This window comes from Myxine glutinosa, unplaced genomic scaffold (genome assembly GCF_964187855.1).
Source record: "Myxine glutinosa unplaced genomic scaffold, kmMyxGlut1.1 SCAFFOLD_1985, whole genome shotgun sequence".
NCBI classification, from domain to species: domain Eukaryota; kingdom Metazoa; phylum Chordata; class Myxini; order Myxiniformes; family Myxinidae; genus Myxine; species Myxine glutinosa.
Genome location: NW_027618080.1, coordinates 26054 through 46463, shown reverse-complemented (window position 1 = coordinate 46463; position 20410 = coordinate 26054). Strand labels below are relative to the sequence as shown.

Sequence of the window (20410 nt, the reverse complement as noted above, 5' to 3'; positions counted from 1 at the left end):
ATCCGTATTTCTAAACTAAATATGTAAACCGCTTATACCGTATTTCTGGCCATGAAAAACGATCCCCGACGGCCACGAGATTTCTAAAAAATAATTCTTCGTCAATTTTAGAATATTTGATGCCGTTTACACCCTCCGAAACGCGTAATAAGCTTTTAAAAAATATTTTTTCAAATGCTCGAATCTCATTGGTTCTGGTGTTTGGTGACGATTTTCGTTGAAGATAACGAGGTTGGTCTTAACGTATTTTAATTACAAATTAGAGGTTCATTAGATTGTGAATCAAACAATGACGGGTGAAAGAAACTCCTATTGAACATTTTCAATTTGTTATGCATACTTCCGCATCCGCAAGATGGCGGCCTCCATTGCGCTTCGGAATTCTCGAGCCAAGGCATAATCAGGTTTTCGACATAATACGTACGCGTTTATTGACAACACCGGCTTCGCCGGCTATAAGCTATTTATACATGTTATCACGGCAGGAAAAACGCCTTGGGGAAGTGGGACATTATTAGTATTAATATTGTTTTGTAATAACATTAACAATATGCGATTAGCATTAATTTTGTTATTAAAAGCGTCTTTGGAAAAACGCCACGATAAATCTTCTTTGGAAATACGCCACGATAAAGCTAATTTAACATTTATATACACCTCAACGTGCAACCCCATTGACGGCAATCGTGGGCAAACTCGCTCGGGGGGGGGGGGACCCCTTTGGGGAGGGGGGCAAATGAATGCCCTAAAACCTTCATTGTGTACTCCTTCGTCATCCTGTCAAGTTTGGTTGAGATTGGATAAGTAACGACAGAATGTATTGGCGTTAAAATTTCATCAGACAGACAGACAGAAATGGCGTATTTTAGTATGATGAAGTATCTAAACTGATTTCATTTATTGTATGCAGAATTTAAGTGGAATTGAGAGTGAGGAAACCACAGAGGTGCACCGAAAACCAGAAGGTAAGAGCACATTCTCTTCTCCCACAATGCTTTATCAAGATTGAAAACTCTGCCTTTGGATAAGTCCTTTTCATCATTATATTCCTTTCAACGTGAAGTGTTTCCAAGTTATTATTTTCAGGAAGATTTTTTCTTTGTCTGCTTTTCAGATATAGAAGATTCAACAAGGCCAAAAGCATGGCATAAACGTGTTATGCCCAGCTGCCTTAAGGAAAAATACAATGACAAATCTTGTCAGAAGGTACGTTAGACGTTCTGTAGCAAAGCCAGCAACCATGCATACACATCTTCAGTAAATCTATTGTGTAATGATGAGTCCACCATATGCGTGATACAGAATATACTTGTGCGGATCAAATGTGTCACATCATCTGGAAAATTTGAAACTCCTTTCATTCAAATATTGTAAATAAGGGTATAGTGGAGGTGAGTGTGATGCCAACATAGTTCACGCCAACGTTTACATGGACTAGCAAAGAGCCCGTCCTTACGGATGGACGGATTGCTTCTTCACTTTTTATGATGTCTATGGCGTATTTTATTAGCCCGTCTCCCAGTGGGTGTATGTGTATATGTGTCGTTGGTTGTTATTTCCATAGGCGAGTTTTAAAAGGTGGGACGGGGTCCTCCGAAGTCTCAAAGTATCTACCTCTGTTTGGTAAGGGGTCATGATTCATGGATCAAGTTGTGAAGTTTTCTTGTTCTCGGAGTTTTGTTTCAAGCGCTCTCTTCAGAATCGTCACCGAGCCTCGGACAGCTTCCAACTGCAGTTCGTTGGTCGTAATATTCCTAGGGATTGTTTTTAAGATCTCTGTAAGGTTTTTTTTATCATTCCCATTGCTCCAAAAATCACTGGTACAATTTCGGCGCTGTTCATCTTTCAGGATATGTTCACTTCAATTCTGAGATCCTGGTATTTGGTCATATCTTGATTTCCATGTGGTTTAGGCCAAAATTGCTCGGAACTGACACCTCAATTAACAATGCTGTTTTTTCTTTTTTGTACCTAAGTACTTTATCCAGTCGCAATGCTTTGTTATCTGTGTTCATCATCAGGTCGTACAGTGCCCTCCATAAGTAATGGAACAGTGAAGTAAAATTTGTTATTATTGTTATATACTCAAGAAATTTGAATTTGAGATCAAAAGATGAATATGAGGCAAGAGTACAAAAGGTCAGCTTTTATTTATTGGTATTTTGATGTTTACATGTTTTACCATTGTAGAACAATAGCACTGTTTATGTTCAGTCCCCCCCCCCCCCCCCCCCATTTTTTTTATAAGCAAAAGTATTGGAACAGATTAAATTAAAGTAAATCAAAGTAGTATAATAGTTAGTATTTGATTCCATATCCCTCGCATGCTATAACTACATAAAGACTGTGACCCAGTGACACCACCAAACTTAGTATTTTTCTTCAAGATGCTTTGCCAAGACTTCACTGCAGCCATTTTCAGTTGTTTGTTTTGGGAGTTTCTGACTTTAGTTTACTCTTCAGCAGGTGAAATCCTCCATTGGATTTAAATCAGGAGAATGAGTTGGCCAGTCTAAAACATTCCACTTTTTTCTTCTGATGAACTCCTTTGCGTTGGAAGTGTGTTTTGGGTCATTGTCTTGCTGCATGACCTTCACCGGGGGAGGAGGGTAGACATCACGCACAGGTGCACAGGAATGTTGTTGTGAGGTAGCACAGATTTGGTCAAATCCCATCAACGTTTGTCCTTGACAGCCTCCTGCAATTTTACATGAGGATGGCATAATATTCCCCTGCAATTGTACTTTTGAGAGGCATATAGTCAATCAACAGGATTTCTTCGGCATCACAGAAAATCAAAGCCACGATCTTGCTGTCCCAGGGCGGGTGCAAAATTTAATGGATGGTGGTGATCTCTTGTGTTTTTATTGCATGGAATCTAATTTAGTTTTGAAGATCCCAGTGATGAAGCCAAGCTTGGTGTTGGCTTAGCGGTTAGGGTGCCGGCTTGGGATCCTAGGATCCTGGGTTCGAATCCCAGTCGATCGCTGAATTAACGCTGGGGGGGGGGGGGGGGTGTTGACTTAGCCTGGCATCCTTCTGAGGTCGGTAAATTGAGTATCAGTTCACTGGTGTCGCAAGAGGCCCTGTGTGTCGCAAGAGGCGACAAACAGGGTTGGCGGTAGGAAGGGCATCTGGCCGTAAAACATTGCTTCAAAAAGGGGACCAAGGTGCCCAAAAAAGGGTAAAACATTGCTTCAAAAAGGGGATCAAGGTGCCCAAAAAAGGGTAAAACATTGCTTCCAAAAGGGTACCACGGTGCCCAAAAAATGCCAACCCCTGCTTGTGGGGGAAAATGGCCTCTAAAGATTCTTCTTCTTCTTCTATCCCAGTGATGAAGCCATGTTTGGTCACCGGTTACCAGAAGAGCGATAAAGTTGGTTGGATCGGCATTGAACAGTTTGAGAAGATCGCACCATGATTACTGCCATTGTTGTCGATCACGAATGTTCCGTTTTCAGGGGAACCTCCTTGCTGAGACTTTGGCTATGCCTAAATGTTCATAGATGGTGGTGTAAACGCTGGCTTGAGAAATTTCAAGTTGTGTGGCTATTTCAGCAACCTGAACATGGCGATCCTCTATTGTTAATGCCTCGACCTGGGCACCAGTTTGTTGGTTGGTTAAATATACCTCGACTTCAGCTGCTCTTTTAGTTGCTATATGAGGGTGTACCTTTGCTATGCAAGGCTCCCATGCGTTTGTGGATTTTCTTTGAGCTAGCACCTTCTTCACGTCAAAATATGATGACACCCCAATGCTGAGTTTTGTTCATCTATCTATAATGCCAGTAATCTCTGTGTGTCTGTCTGTGTGTCTGTGTGTTTGTCTGTGACCGCTGTTTCTCGACAACCACGGGTCCGATATACTTGAAACTTGCCAGGTATATTGCTGGGGACCCGAGGATGTGCCTTTTCAAGGTTTGTAATTAATCGGACAAGTACCTACCGAGCTATGTCCAAAAAACGCTTCAACCAATCAGAGAGCAGCGAGCTATCACGTGTGCCGAACCGTTAATGCAATGCAAGCGTTAATGCGTTAATGCAAGGCTTTTCTTTTTTTCCCTCTTCTCTTTCTACTTTTCCTTGCGATTAAATTGCAAACAGCCAAAATACGTTGGCGCTAATTGAATAATTGGCCATTAACACTAAAATAATCGTAACTGCGATATGCCAACTTCCGGACAGTGCAGCCTTCCATGTTGTTGTTGTTTGCAGCAGCTGTTTGCAGCAAGGCAAGGCTTTTCTTTTTTTCCCTCTTCTCTTTCTACTTTTCCTTGCGATTAAATTGCAAAAAGCCAAAATACGTTGGCGATAATTGAATAAATGGGCATTAATAGATAGATAGATAGATATGCGATATGCGAACTTCCGGACAGTGTGCGCGTTACGAGCTGACCGCCATTACGGTACGTAATTCGATTTCTTATGCGCATTATTTCTCCCAATTCAGTCAGAGCGAAGGGCGGAAGCGAAGAGCGTTGTTATTTTTTGTTTACGGGCGTACGGGCGGGGTAGAGCGTACGGGTAGCGTTTTTTTTTTTTTTTGGCAAGGAACGGGCACCCACGTACGGGCAATGCCCTAGTCTATCTATAATTCCAGCAATCTCTGTGTGTCTGTCTGTGTGTCTGTGTGTCTGTGACCGCTGTTTCTCGACAACCACGGGTCCGATATACTTGAAACTTGCCAGGTATATTGCTGGGGACCCGAGGATGTGCCTTTTCAAGGTTTGTAATTAATCGGACAAGTACCTACCGAGCTATGTCCAAAAAACGCTTCAACCAATCAGAGAGCAGCGAGCTATCACGTGTGCCGAACCGTTAATGCAATGCAAGCGTTAATGCGTTAATGCAAGGCTTTTCTTTTTTTCCCTCTTCTCTTTCTACTTTTCCTTGCGATTAAATTGCAAACAGCCAAAATACGTTGGCGCTAATTGAATAATTGGCCATTAACACTAAAATAATCGTAACTGCGATATGCCAACTTCCGGACAGTGCAGCCTTCCATGTTGTTGTTGTTTGCAGCAGCTGTTTGCAGCAAGGCAAGGCTTTTCTTTTTTTCCCTCTTCTCTTTCTACTTTTCCTTGCGATTAAATTGCAAAAAGCCAAAATACGTTGGCGATAATTGAATAAATGGGCATTAATAGATAGATAGATAGATATGCGATATGCGAACTTCCGGACAGTGTGCGCGTTACGAGCTGACCGCCATTACGGTACGTAATTCGATTTCTTATGCGCATTATTTCTCCCAATTCAGTCAGAGCGAAGGGCGGAAGCGAAGAGCGTTGTTATTTTTTGTTTACGGGCGTACGGGCGGGGTAGAGCGTACGGGTAGCGTTTTTTTTTTTTTTTGGCAAGGAACGGGCACCCACGTACGGGCAATGCCCTAGTATCCATAATTATAGGATGTAGAAAACCTTTGGATTATCCTATGAAATGTCAAATAATGTCAAATTAATGAAACTAACGATTGATAACAAGCATACATTGTAAGTTTATAGTGAAAAAAAAATCCCATGGCTCTCTCATGCCAATAAATTCCCCATTGCTAAAACCTCCCCCTTTTGGTATGTATTGATCCTGATATCATGAGTTGCCATCAGTGAATCATCGGTGCTACAGGACATTATTATCTCCGCCACTGAAGGTTATTTACTTGTTTGTGAACAGGATATCTCAAAAAGTTGTGGACAGATTCAGACGAAATTTGGTGAAGAGATTGGGTTTGTGACGAGGGCGAAATTATTAGATTTTAGTTAAGATCCAGATCCACATCATAAAAATTCAAAATTCAAAAGTTTTTAAAAAGCTGTAAGTTCAAGTTTTAAAAAGTTTTAAAGTTTTAAAAATTAAAAAAATTAAAAACACATTTGAATGTCTGTTTTGTCTCTGATTGTACACAAAATCTGAGAATTTTTAAAGTGATTCTTCACCATTGAGAGATGGGGCTAAAACCTATATATAGCACAATATCTCAAAAAGTTATAAATGGATTCGGACAAAGCTTGGCAGACATAATGGGTTTGTGACAAGGACGAAATGATTAGATTTTGGTGAAGATCCAGATCCACATCTGGATCAGAGAATTTTTTAAAAGTGATTCTTCACCATTGAGTGATTGGGATAAAACCGATATATAGCACGATATCTCAAAAAGTTATGGACGGATTTGGACGAAACTTGGTGGACTGGTTGGGTGTGTGACAAGGAAAAATCGGTTATATTTTGGTGAAGATCCGAATGCGGATTTTGAAAAGAATTCATTAAAGAATTTATTTATTTATTTATTTTAATTTTAAGTATATTTTTAATTTTCAAATGAGTCTTCCCCATTGAGTGATGGGTCCAAAAATATATATATCACGTTATTTCCAAAAGTTGTGGATGACTTATGACAAAACATGGTGGATGTGTTGGTTAAGTGACAAGAAAAAGTCGATTCGATTTTGGAGCAGGTCAGAATCCAGATCACGCCTATCACTGGGATACAAAACGTAAACTATTCCACCTGGCGGAGGTACACGCTCTACCAAGTGCCCTTCTAGTCTTGTAACTGCATTCCCTACAATGTGAAACACATAAGCTGGCAAATAAAGGAAGAGAAAGGAAGGAGTTGGCGCAGAGGACGAGTTGGTTGTGAGGGCGGAAAATAAATTAGAAAAACAAAACATAATGTGATGCCCAAAATTATTTGAATGGACCTCAGTTTACCATTTGCAATCTCTACTTTAGATCCTTTTAAAGGGCTTGGCACCGAGATATTCCATGGGAAGAGGTTTTGAATTATTTGGTTGATGAAAAAAAGTTTTTGAAATGCACGATTCATTGTAAATGATTGTCTTGGGCACACATTTGAATGTCTGTTTTGTCTCTGATTGTACACATTATATTTTACTAGCAAGGTACCCATGCTACCCACGGGTGGGAAGCCAAAAGCAAACAAGCAATGCAGAAATGGTAAATGCTAAACCATGGAACCAATAAATTCCACATTCCTGTGCCACCTTCAGTCACACGTCAGACATGGACAGCAGGTTCGTGAAAGACTTAGGTAAAAAAATGGCAAATGGGAAACCATGAACCAATAAATTCCACATTCCTGTGCCACCTGTAGTCAAACACCAAGCATGGACAGCAAGTTCGTGAAGGACTTGTACAAAAAACGTGCCTGTTTGAATGGTTCTATACACAGTCAATGGTGAATCTGCATATGGCGATCCGCGAATGTTACGCTTAGAAAGTAGAAATCCTTACGTCATTTCATCATTCATTTGAATTCAATATCTCTATTTTCATTCCGAACAGCATAACTCCAATCACAAATTAAATAGCATTAATATAAAAAATAAACTTTTACCAACACTGGTGGCATAAACAAATGTTTAAGTCCGTGCTGACGTTATATCCGGATATGGAGCAGTTCTGTACGGTTGTAAATTCAAAATAATAACTGTATTCACTCAATTCCAAACAGCATAACTCCAATCACAAATTAATACTACTAGTGAGCTACCCGTGCGACGCACGGGTGGGAGGCCATAAGCAAACAGACAATGCAGAAACGGTGAATGCTAAAGCATGAAACCAATAAATTCCACATTCCTGTAGCACCTTCAGTCGCACGTCAGACATGGACACCAAGTTCGTGAAGGACTTCCATGAAAAACGTACCCGTTCGCCAACAAACAGGTACGTGTGTTCCATTCCCAGTCAATGGCGAATCTGCATATGGCGATCCACGCATTTCACGTTTAGAACGTAAAACCGTCACTGCATTTCATCATTCACTTGAACTCGATATCTCTTTTTTCATTCCAAACAACATAACTCCAATCACAAATACACATTAATATAATAAACTTTTAACAACATTCGTGACATAAACAAATATTTAAATCCTGATGTGAAGTTCCGTGTGGGTGGGTGAATACAATTACGAATTCAAAATCGTACTTTTATTCACTCAATTCCAATCATCCATTGATACTTTAACAAAACAATTAACACGATTAATGATTAACGATTAAACATTACGAATGAATGACGGTTGTATTGGGATATTATCAAACCTGCGCATTGACGTAATCTGTCCACTTCCACATTCACGGCAGGTTCGTAATTCTCATCAAAACCTAAACAGTATTTGTAGAATTTCAATAAAAGCCACATCACTGTTCATATTGATAAATATTATTCCATCGTGTTTGGAAAAACTGGAAAATTGGAAAAAAAATTGGAAAAACAATATAGCCTATTTTACTCCAAGGGGTCCCAGGAATACCCACCCAAAATATCATTGCGATCGGTTCAGCCGTTTTTGCGGTACCTTCGAACGGACAGATGGACATTTAGTGAATTATAGTAAGATAACAAAATAGTGTTAAATTATGATTTTATTGAGATATTATTAAGCCAGCTCATTATCTCCATGTGTTTACTTCCGGTTTCGGAGCAGCTCGAGTCATTTTCAAAATCATAATTTTATTGAGGAATTTTTAAAACCTCCTACCGACCTTACAACATCCTCTGGGACCCCAAAACGTTCCACAGGAGGTTTGGTGGGGCTCGCCCCAAAACTGAGGGAGTAGTTTGGTGACGGACAGATGGACACTCCTGTTTTATAATATAGATTTTTGAAACCTCATTTCTACCTTACAACATCCTCTGGGACCCCAAAACGTTCCACAGGAGGTTTGGCGGGACTAGCCCCAAAACTGAGGGAGTAGTTTGGTGACGGACAGACGGACACTCCTGTTTTATAATATAGATTTTTGAAACCTCATTTCTACCTTACAACATCCTCTGGGACCCCAAAATGTTCCACAGGAGGTTTGGTGGGGCCAGCCACCAAACTGAGGGAGTATTGTGGTGACGGACTGACAGACACTCCTGTTTTATAATATAGATATGAACCTGTAATGAAATGGACTGAATACACTCAATCTCACGTATATTTTATCCAAGTTATGATTGTGAGTCTGGTGGGCAATGATAGTGCAAGTGTGAGACTGAGCTGTAAAGAGAATGAGTGAAGATACATTCTCACATTTTGCTATAATTTCGATGTTTAAGTGACCTGTAAGATGAATTGTTTCAAAGAGGAGATCCTCATTTTGTCTGCCAAGGTATATTGCCGCCCTTGGGAACGATGTCTACAAGACAGGTGCCGGTGCCTCATTCCAAACGAATGTCTGCAAGTGGGAAGACCGGTGTGCTCTTTGGGTGGGAATCAACTTCCTTCCTACTGCAAGCTGAAGAGCCTCGAGTGCCTGAGAAAGAACAGCAAATATGCATTCAGCAATTTTGTGCCTTGCTCCATGACAACACGTACGATAACTTTCTGCATCTTTATGAATCTATGAGTCTGCATTCTCACTCTTTGCTGCCTGGTGTTGCGGGTTGACTTTGTGATGAAACCTTTTGCATCTCCAATTCATGAGTGATCAGCGTACTAATCTCACTGCGTTTCTGGATGACAAACAGCTTAAATCTAAGTTTAATACTTACATACAGCTTTATCAGTTTTTAATCTTCATTTTGAACATATTTATATTATTCAAACTTAGCACACAGATAATGAATGATGGCTTACATATGCACAACATTTATTTTCAAGATCAGATCCAAGATGGCCGACTGGTGGCCATTTTGTTCTTAAACGTGTCCCCAACCATTTCTCGGCCATGCATGGACCGATTTTGTTCAAACTTGGCACAAAGACAATATATGAGAGCATACATATGCAGAACATTTTGTTTTGTAATCCGACTAAAGATGGCTGACTGACAGCCTTTAACTCCATATTAGTCAGGGCCCTTAGGGATATTTTGGGGCCGTTTGGTTCAAATTCTTCCAAAAGCACCAAATTTGGCCCAGATGTTGCCCATGCCATACTCTTTCGATTTTTGACGGGCGCCAAGACGCCCCCCCCCCCCCCCCGGGGGGCCCATATTGGCGAAATACTACACCCGGATTAGAGGAAAATCAGTTAAATAACCAAAAGGGTTGAAATCATGTATGATACCACTTTTCAGGGGTTTTCGAGGTCAAGGAATCCAATTATGATGTTATTTTGATGATTCGAGGTCAAGGTCAACCCTCAAGGTCATCTTAAAGGTCATTTTTGAGTCAAACATGTCGGTTTTTGAGTTTTTTTGTCAAGATTTACGCGAGGTTCACCATTTTATGTTTTTGGGTTGGGTAATCGAACTCTGACCTTATTTTTGACAATTAGAGGAAATATTTACATGTCTATTTCCTAATTTTCAGGCATATGCAGTTCATCAGTCTAATTACAAAGGTACGGATTTTGATGTTTTATGAACTGTATGCCATATCCTTGTGTTTAATTTTTGTGCGATCATGATCCGGGTTCATGTATACATGATTGTATACATGTCATAAATATGACGTCATAGGTCATGTGACCTGGCGGCCATATTGTATTTTATGAAAACCTTAAAAATGGATCCCTGCCTTCATTTTTCGATCGATTCATTTTGGACTTTGACCACTTATAGTACGCCATGTGATTGGATGCATATCCTAATTATGACGTCATAGGTCAGGTGACATGGCGGGAAGGACCGGTATGGTCCCCAGATCATACCGCCCTTGGCGCCCGTCAAAAATCGAAAGAGTATGGCATGGGCAACATCTGCGCCAAATTTGATGCTTTTGGAAGAATTTGAACCAAAATATCCCTAAGGGCCCTGACTATATAGAAAAATTACTAAAAACACAGAGGCTTTAACATTTTATGTCTTTTTCTCCTTGTTTGTCAATGTATATAGTTCTCAGTTGAAATGCTTTATCATTATCTGATGTATCATGATATTTCTAAGGAAATGCGCTTTTTAAAATGACTTTTGTTATCCATCAATGAAAATGCCATCTGGTATATAGTATAAACATGAAATATCAAATTTCCAAAACTGAATACAAGTAGATCTGTTCACTATCAAATTTATCACTTTATATCCTCAGAATAAAAATTAAGTCAAGTATGAGCACCATTAAGTATGAGCAAGTGCACATTCCGTCAATTTATCAATAATTTCTATAGATGCAGCCCAATTTTTACCCATGATTGGCAGAAGGGCACGTGTGATGTCACGTGTGTTTCCCAGATACACGTGGACACATTTTGCAAACACGTGATTTCACGTGCTTCACATGACTGCTCCATTGAAATTACTTGGAAATGAAATTAAGTTGCAACCTCCTGCTTAAAAGATTTCTGACATTATCCTGAATCCATTTCATATTATAACAGCTCAGCATTGTATCCAGGGCTCTGATGGCCATTTCAGTGGATGCATTAGCCTCAATTTAAGCTGTTAAGAAATGAGGTTTCAAAATAACTATTTCATATCTTGTTTTCAAGACACTATAACATGTAGATTGCATAGTTTCATCAAGAGTGGCAAAGATGGATAAAGGATGACGAGCATGCTCAGTTTATAACTGACTTTATCCAGCTGTTTTTGTGTTGGCAAGTGATATGACAAGCAAACATGATAGTGGTTTTACGCAGAGAAAAAGCACCTCGGCACACAGTGGAAGTCTTCATCTTTATTCAAATTCAGTCCATTCATCTTTATTACCTCCACCACCAAAGGTGGATGGAGGTTATGTTTTCACCCCTGTCTGTCTGTCCGTTTGTCCGTTTGTTACTTGGCAAAGTTGTCAAAGCTGTAACTTGTCACTCCGGTTTGTGTGTGTTTGTTTGTCTGTCCACTCACTTATACTTGCCTACAGGTCACAATTTTAAACCGATGTTAAGCCGTCCGACAAAATCCTATATATTTTTGAGGTCAAAAGGTCAAAAGTTCAACATAGGCCAAAGGTCAACCACTTTTTTCAAATGTATAAAATCCTCAATTTTCATCCGATTGACTTGAAATTTGAATGTTATCTTCATATCAGCAAACTCAATTCAACCACCAGCTATTTTTGAGATCAACATAGGCCAAAAGGTCAACATAGGCTAAAGGTCAACCACATTTTTTCAAATTTCTAAAATCCTCAATTTTCAACCTATGGGCTTGAAATTTGAATGTTATTTTCAAATCAGCAAACTGAATTCAACCACCAACTATTTTTGAGATCAGCATAGGCCAAAAGGTCAACATAGGCCAAATTTCTAAAATTGTAAATTTTCATCCGATTAACTTAAAATTTGAAGACGATTTGCATATCAAGTCACTGAATTCAACCACTAATTATTTTTGAGGTCAAAAGGATGCTCTACTGAGTGCCATTCTACTTTGCTCTGTTTTGCCAAGTGTGAGATTGATTGAGAGATTGTGAGAAGTGTGAGATTGATTGAAGTGTGAGATTGAGACTATGAGGGATTTTTCATTTGTTTGTTTGTTTGTGAACAAAATATCTCAAAAAGTTGTGGATGGATTCAGACGAAATTTGGCAGAGAGTTTTAAATATGTGACAAGGACGAAATTAATCGATTTTGGTGAAGATCCGGATTCGGATCCGGCTACTAGAATTTTTTAAGTGATTCTTCACCATTGGAAGATAGGGCCAAAAACATTACATAGCAGGATAACTTAAAAAGTTATGGACGGATTGGGGCGAAACTTTGTGGACCGGTTGGGTGTCTGACAAGGACAAATCGATTCGATTTTGGTAACGATCTGAATATGGATTCGGATATGAGAATTATTTAAATTTTTACGTGATTCTTCACCATTGAGTGATAGGGCTAAAACCAACATATAGCAGGATATCTCAAAACGTTATTGATGGATTTGGACGAAACTTGGCAGAGAGTTATAAGTATGTGACAAGGACGAAATGATTCAATTTCGGTGAAGATCCGGATCCGGATCCGGCTCGTATAATTTTTTAAGTGATTCTTCACCATTTGGAGATAGAGCCAAGAACGATAAATATCAGGTTATCGCAAAAAGTTGTGGACAGATGATTTTGATTGAATGTGATTGTGCATTGTGATTTTCTGGTCTACTCTGGGATACAAAACGTAAACTGTTCACAAAGCGGAGGTATGCTCTCTACTGAGTGCCGTTTTAGTTTCCAGTTGCAACATCAAAGAAAGAAAACCTGTGTAGTCCAGAAATACAAACAAACAAAACATAATACAAAATGTTCACAACCCTATACTCCCCAAAAGGATTGATTAAATAAGATACTGACAAATTCTGCAAGTATGAGATCAATTATATTCCATATTCATAAACAGTAAACTAGGTAACAACTGGTTCACTAATAATTAATACAGCAAGAGAGCAGCATCATAAGACAAAAACATCTTCAGAGATGTACATTGGCTTGCAAAAGTATTCACCCCCTACCAACAATGCCACATGTAGATAAATTACGATTTGTGTAGAAACAAATCGTAATTCATCACTTGCTGATTCACAGTTTATGCTTTCCTTGGCATATTACAATTTACTGTTCTTTTCTGGTATTATCAATTCAAAGTATGTGTTTTACTCATTACGAGGTGTCGTAAAAAGACATTGAATTATCTTATTTCGTTTTGCATTTGAAAACCATCTTGGAAAAACGTGCTTGCTCATTTTATTTTACGAAACGTACAATTATAGGTTTTGAAATCTGAGTGAAGTAGTCTTTGAGGGACAAACTGAACAAACAAGTTTTCTTTCCATAAAATTTTCAAACGAGTATTCCATTCCTATTGATTTTCATACATCTTTTAGTTTAGTAAATTCGTTTTTTTAATCACAGTAGTCGCTACCAATTCATTACAGATCTATCACATATCTGTGTAATGAAATCAGCCTTCTCCCCTCATCCAAGCTGCATGATTAATCCATTTTGTCATCGAAATCAGATCGAGTAATTCTTTCCAAGAACATGGAAACCTCAACTACCTCAACTTGGGATTTTGCTTTCACTGATCCTGTGGACTTTTGGGGCAAGAATTCGTTTTTTTTTCTGTCGACAACACCTGATAAAAAGGAGGTTTTGCATCACACATTCATTCTTCACATGTGATTATGACAACACAATCGTGACTTTAAAACATGTTGGAGCATTTAGAACAGAAAGCCCTCATTTTGACTTTTTAAAAATAAATTGATATATGTGGGAAAATTACATTCCCAGACCAGGATTCAAACCCAGGTCCATCTGGAAAACCATACCAGTGCTCTGCCATCTGAGCTATCTGGGCGACCCTAACTGAGCATGCAATTCTTTCATTCTTTCCTTCAATGCTGCAATGCCACTCTCTTTCCGTCAATGCTTCCGGGGCACTCGCTGCCAAACATAGGAGCACCAACGGCCTGAACGCGACAGGGTCTTCCTCCAATGGGGGGGGGGGGGGGGAGGGAGGAGGGGAGCAAATACTTGTAAACATACACTGCATGTTTTTGCTTTCAGGTAATTATGAGGATTGGATAGTGAGTTGGGTATATGTGTTCAAAAGTGGAGCAATAGCGTTGTCAAACTTTATGCCAAATCAGAGATTTGTTCTGGATTGTGCCATTACAGGGTTTGCCATTAAAGAAGAGAGAGGACAGCTGTTTCTGAAGATCTCAGGGGACTGGCTACCTGTGTGTACAAAGATGAACATGCCGGCTGCTAATGTAGCTTGTCGACAGCTCGGTTTGAGCCTGTAAGGTTGCCTTGCTTTGCCATTATTTTATGTTGCACATCCCTCAATGTGAATGTATAAATATTATAGAAGTTAGAGTTGGAGGAACCATTCGGAGCTAGTGAACATAACATCGTTAGAGCTAGGCTTAAGATGAGAGTACAAATGAAGGTCAATTCCCTTTCCCACTGGAGAGTCCCCCAAATCAGCAGTGGTCTGAACAACAACCTCGAGAGATGACCTTCAGCCCACTCGGAGAGGAGGGGAGGGGGGTCCTGAGGAGGGGCTGAAGAGGAGGGTATTTTCTTTTTTGCCTTCCTCATACTCTTCTTCCATCATTATAACCAGTCAGTATTGTTTGGATGATTCAGAATTTGGCCACAATATTTCCATTGCCTCTTTTCTGTATCGTACATTCTAAAACTTCTTGTCACATACACCATTGTAAATGCTGTTTCATTATATTTTCTTTCTTTCCAATTAACTCGCATAATTTTGTTAGCATCCATATTTCCAAAGCTATCAGTCGGTGTTGGACATACAGTAGCTATTAAAGTAGTTTGGAGTTCTGCCCCATGTAGCGCAGTATTGACCACATATAGTACTTTGCAATCCTGAATAGAGTTTTTAATGCTCATTTTTATGTCTCTGTCAACGAAGTCGCCGGAGGCATTATGTTTTCGGGTTGTCCGTCCGGCTGTCCGTCGGTCCGTCCGTCCATGATACGTTTCCGTTACCGTGATAACTTGAGAACGGCTGAAGGGATCTTAGTCAAACTTGGGGCAGGTATGTATAATCAAGTAAAGATGAACTGATTAGATTTTGGGGTCAAGAGGTCAAAGGTCAAAGTCTGTAATATGCCTATAACTTGAGAATGGCTGTAGTGATCTAATTCAAACTTGGTACAGGTATGCATAATTATGTAAAGGTTAATTGATTAGAATTTGAGGTCAAGTGGTCAAAGGTCAAAGTCTGTAATAGGTCTATAACTTGAGAATGGCTAAAGGGATATAATTCAAACTTGGTACAAATATGTATAATGATGTAAATATTAACTGATTAGATTTTGGGGTCCTGAGGTCAAAAGACAAAGGTCAGAGGTCATGTCAGGTAAAAATGTGATAACTTGAGAACAGCTGAATGGATTTAAATCAAACTTGGTATAAGTATGTATAATAATGTAATAATGTGCGCAGAGGCATATTGGTCGATGTCGTGAGGTCAAAGAGTGTCGTTCTCGTTCTCTCTTAAGAGCTCCTTTCATGTTGATAAAAGCCAATCTGGACATCTCGATTTTCACTTGATTTCTGCATCACATCTCACATCATCAGAAAGAAGATGCCCGAGATGCACAAAATATTTTTTGATCTGTTTGAATTGTTTATCGTTAATCCTTGTGTTTACTTCTCAGGTGGTGGTTGCTTAACAGTTAAGGCAGCTGGTTTATAGATCTTAATGTCTGTAGTTCAAACCCCCTGTCATGCCATTAATTCCAGGTGGGATGACTCAACCTGTCATCCTTCCACGATCAGAAAAAATGAGAACCAGCTCTGCTCTGGGAAATACGGCATTTGAGAATCCTGCGACGGATTGGCGACCCATCCGGGATTGTACCCCTTTGCCAATGAAACTGCCTTGGCAGCCCAATGCACCTAATGGCGTGAAAGGAATGGCTTACCACTCATTACAACTTGCAATGAAAACTCAGAATTAAAGATCTTAAAAAATTCAGTGAACAACTCAGAATTACATTATAATGGTCATGAAAACCATATAAAGATTAATCAAAATAAAACAGATTTATTGGTGAGCTGCAGTCGTGGCTAAAAATATTGGCACCCTTGCACTTTTCTCAAAGAATTCACCATTTCTTCCAGAAAATTGTTGAAATTAAAAAATCTTTTGGTATCCACAAATGTATTTCTTTGGTTTGCAGTGGAACAAAACAAAAAAAGCTGAAAAAATTACTAAATCTCAGCGTATTCCACACAGAAATCCTAAAATGCCCCGGACAATATTGTTATGAATTAGGGGTGGAGGAATATCTAGATCCAGGTAGATCTGCATAGTTAGGTGCTTGACTGTTGTGATAGGGAATCTGGATGTAATAAGTTCTGTAGCCCGAATGTCGGATTAAGCTTGTATCTTTGTCCCCGCCACGAGGGGGTGGGGAATGCTAATTAGTACAGGGATTATGGGTAAAATTCTCTTGTGTGTCGTTCCCTCGGTGAGCATCCCAGTGTCCCTTATGGCAATACATCCCATAGATATTAGATAGGCCCATTAGCGCACCACACATTAAATAATTTCACAATGACTTTGGAAGAAACAACAAGCAATGGCCACGCCCAGAAGAACGTGTGATTGGTAGGGGTAAGAAGCTGGCCACTGATTGGTGAAAGGAAAGTGGAAGGAAGCTGCGCACTGATTGTTCACCCACCGTTGACACCTCGGCCAATCAGTGCGGAAGGCACGAACATTCGGCCAATCAGTGCGGAAGGTGCAAAATGACTACTTAGAAGCAGGTGGCTGGATGGAGGACAAGCGCCGGTGATGTCAGAAGGCGCGAAAGACCACAAATAAACGAGGCACTGGTTGGGAGAGAGAAAGGGCTGACGTCACACTGTGAGTGACAAAATGACTCGCTCGCCGGCATTTTGGGGTTTTGGCTGTCTCTTCGCTGGCTGGTTCTTCAGTCTCTCTTCCTGGTGGTCTCTTCCCTCGCTTCTCTTTCCTTGGCCTCTTGCTCCTGACTGTCCCTTCGCGCTGGGCTTTCCCTTGCTTCGGACCTGGTGGAGGAACGAGCAGTTTGAAAGACGGTGGAGAGAAGGGACGCCGTCGATTCTCTGCTTTGCGTTGGTGTGCGAACGACGAATGATGAGCGGGGCCTGCGTTGGAGTGCTGACGAGCAGGCGCGCCGAGGGCCGCTCCATGCCAAGGACCGGGCAGTTCGCGCCAACCAGAGCTGTGTCGGACGATGCGCTCGAACATCGACCCGACACTACACTGCCAGACAGATAAGCTCGCATTCACAAATACACAATGGGACATTTATTTTATTCATTCTCCCTTTGTCTCGTATTTGAAATCTGTGTGGGGAGGTCCCAATTTAGAATTAGTTCTTCTGTCGCATTTCTTTGTATCGCGTTCCGTAAAATAAACCTGTTTATTTTTGTACATTTTTACCCCCGTGTTCATTTGAGTTCATTCCCTTCAGGATCGGAGCTGCCGGTGAGATTGCTACAGGTAAGAGCTTTCGCCGCTTCTTCCTCTTCCTTCTTCTGCCCGTGCTGCCGAGTCAAATCCGTCGTTGAATAAACACCTCCATTAAAGTTTGTTTGGCTATCCTGATCCAACGGTATTAACCGAGGGCAATTGCGCGACAATATTATTGGTAAGTTTTAGAAGTTGTTAGAAATAATTGGATTTCAAGCAGGTGAATCTCCTTTACTTTGGAATTGAACTCACCTGTGGTGAGTTGGAGGTGCCTGCAATATAAAAATCATTCATTCAACCAGTTTGAATGGAGAAAAGGAGTCGTTCTGCTGTTTTGTGCCACTGTGTGTACCGCAATGAGCATGGAGAAAAGAAAGAAAACAAGATAATTGTCTGAGGAGGTCAGACACAAGATTGTAGCCAAGCATGGACAATCTCAAGGCTACAAGTCCATCTCCAGAGACCTTGATGTTCCTGTGTCTACCGTATACAACGTTATCAGGAAGTTTAAGGCCCATGGCGCTGTAGCCAACCTCCCTGGACATGGCCACAAGAGAAAACTTGATCGAAGATTGCAGTGAAGGATTGTTTGAATGGTGGAGAAAGCACCTCGATCAACTGCCAAACAGATTCAAGCTGACCTTCAGACACAAGGTACAGTTTCAATCCCCACATTCCATCACCATCTCAATGAAAGGAGACCCAGGAGGGCTCCACTGCTGCTGGGAGAGAGACATTAGAAAGCCTGACTGGAGTTTGCCAAAACACACCCGAACAAGCCAAAATCCTTCTGGGAGAATGTCCTGTGGACAGATGAGACCAAATTAGAGCTTTTTGGTGAAGCACATCATCTCTATGTTTACAGAAAACAAAATGAAGCCTTCAAAGAAAAGAACACCTTCCCTACAATCAAACATGGAGGAGGTTCAGTGATGTTTTGGGGTTGCTGTGCTGCCTCTATCACTAGGTGCCTTAAATGTGTGCATGGCATCATTAAATCAGGAGATTACCAAGGCATTTTGGAGCGCAATGTTCAACCCAGTGTCTGAAAGCTGGGTCTCTGTCAAAGGTCATGGGTCTTACAGCAGGAAAATGCCCCAAACACACTTTAAAAGCACCCAGGAATGGTTCAAGACAAAACGCTGGACTGTCTGAAGTGGCCAGCAATGAGTCCAGATCTAAATCCAATTGAACACCTGTGGGGAGATCTGAAAACAGCAGTTGGGAAAAGGCACCCTTCAAATCTTGGAGAACTGGAGCAGTTTGCACAAGAAGAGTGGCCCAAACTGCTAGGAGAGAGGTGTAGGAAGCTCATTCATGGCTATAGGAAGCGCTTGACTGAAGTTATTTTGTCCAAAGGCTGTGCTACCAAATATTAAGTCTAGGGTGTCAATAATTTTGTCAATGCCATTTCTATTTATTTTCTGATTTAAAAGGATAAATATTTTTTGTATTCTTATATTAAGTTCTGAATCAAAAACAAAGGTTCTGTAATAATATCAGTGAAATAAGCAATTGTGGAGACCAAATACTTTTGTGAATTTAAACTTATTTTTAGGGAAAATTGGGAGTTATTTGAAAAAAGTGCAAGAGTGCCAATATTTTTGGTCACGACTGTGCATATGCATTTAACATATTGCTGCGTTTTTGAGATTGGCACATTGAAGGCATTAAAGGTTAAAGGTTTGCCACCCATAGTTAGTCACACGAGCAACATACAGGCCCATTTGTAGAATAGTTATGTCTTAGTATGTGTAAGAATAGGCCATTTCCACTCTTAGTACCTGCGTTGTGTAAAGACATGAGAGTAGGCCCCATTCATTTTGCGTCCACCCTCCAATTCTACCTCTATGGGCGTAATCCAGCCCGCGCCCCATTCGGCTGACCACTAGTTGAGTAACACGAGGTAGGCCTAAAAAGGTGGGGGCGGCGTTGAGGTCGGGAGCAGCGAGGCGATGACGGTAAGAGCCACCAGCCAATCAGAGCTCGAGCAGAATGGCGTGAGAGGGCGTGGTGAAGCGCGTCTAGTGAGTTCCAGAGGGTTCGTGGGCGGGTCTATAAAAGCCCATGCGAAAAGCCCTCGAAAGGACTTGAAGGACTTGTACCAGTGGCGAAAGGACTTGTTGGGAGGGACCTGCTCGTAAAGGACTTGCAGAGGATACGCGCGTTGTTTGAGGACTTGCAGAGGATACGCACGTTGTTAAAGGACTAGCGCAGGGACACTTGATTGAGAAGGACTTGTTGAGAGGGACCTGTCCGTAAAGGACTTGCAGAGGATACGCGCGTTGTTTGAGGACTTGCAGAGGATACGCGCGTTGTTAAAGGACTAGCGCGGGGACACTTGATTGAGAAGGACTTGTTGAGAGGGACCTGCTCGTAAAGGACTTGCAGAGGATACGCGCGTTGTTTGAGGACTTACAGAGGATACGCGCGTTCTTTGAGGACTGGCGCAGAGAGAGAGCAGAAGAGGCGTTGAACTGTACAAAGTACGCGGGCGCAGCCAGACGCGCCGGTAAAGCATATAGCGCATTTCCAGCCATGCGAGTAAGCGCGGCCATAGCCGCAAGTGAATAACCGCCAGCCGCGCCAAAA

The 20410-nt window shown here is 40.9% G+C and overlaps 1 protein-coding gene across 1 annotated transcript in view; it reads left to right on the top strand.

The window, feature by feature from the left end:
• Positions 1–20410, top strand: part of LOC137425082 (complement factor I-like) — a gene marked incomplete at its 3' end in the record, with an annotated part of 66507 nt that overhangs the window by 20534 nt on the left and 25563 nt on the right. Inside the window, exons 2-5 of the mRNA XM_078769289.1 lie at positions 911–965; positions 1115–1206; positions 9126–9327; positions 14500–14623. Of these exons, the coding sequence (XP_078625415.1) occupies positions 911–965; positions 1115–1206; positions 9126–9327; positions 14500–14623 (473 nt within the window). The remainder of the gene's footprint in view (positions 1–910; positions 966–1114; positions 1207–9125; positions 9328–14499; positions 14624–20410) is intronic.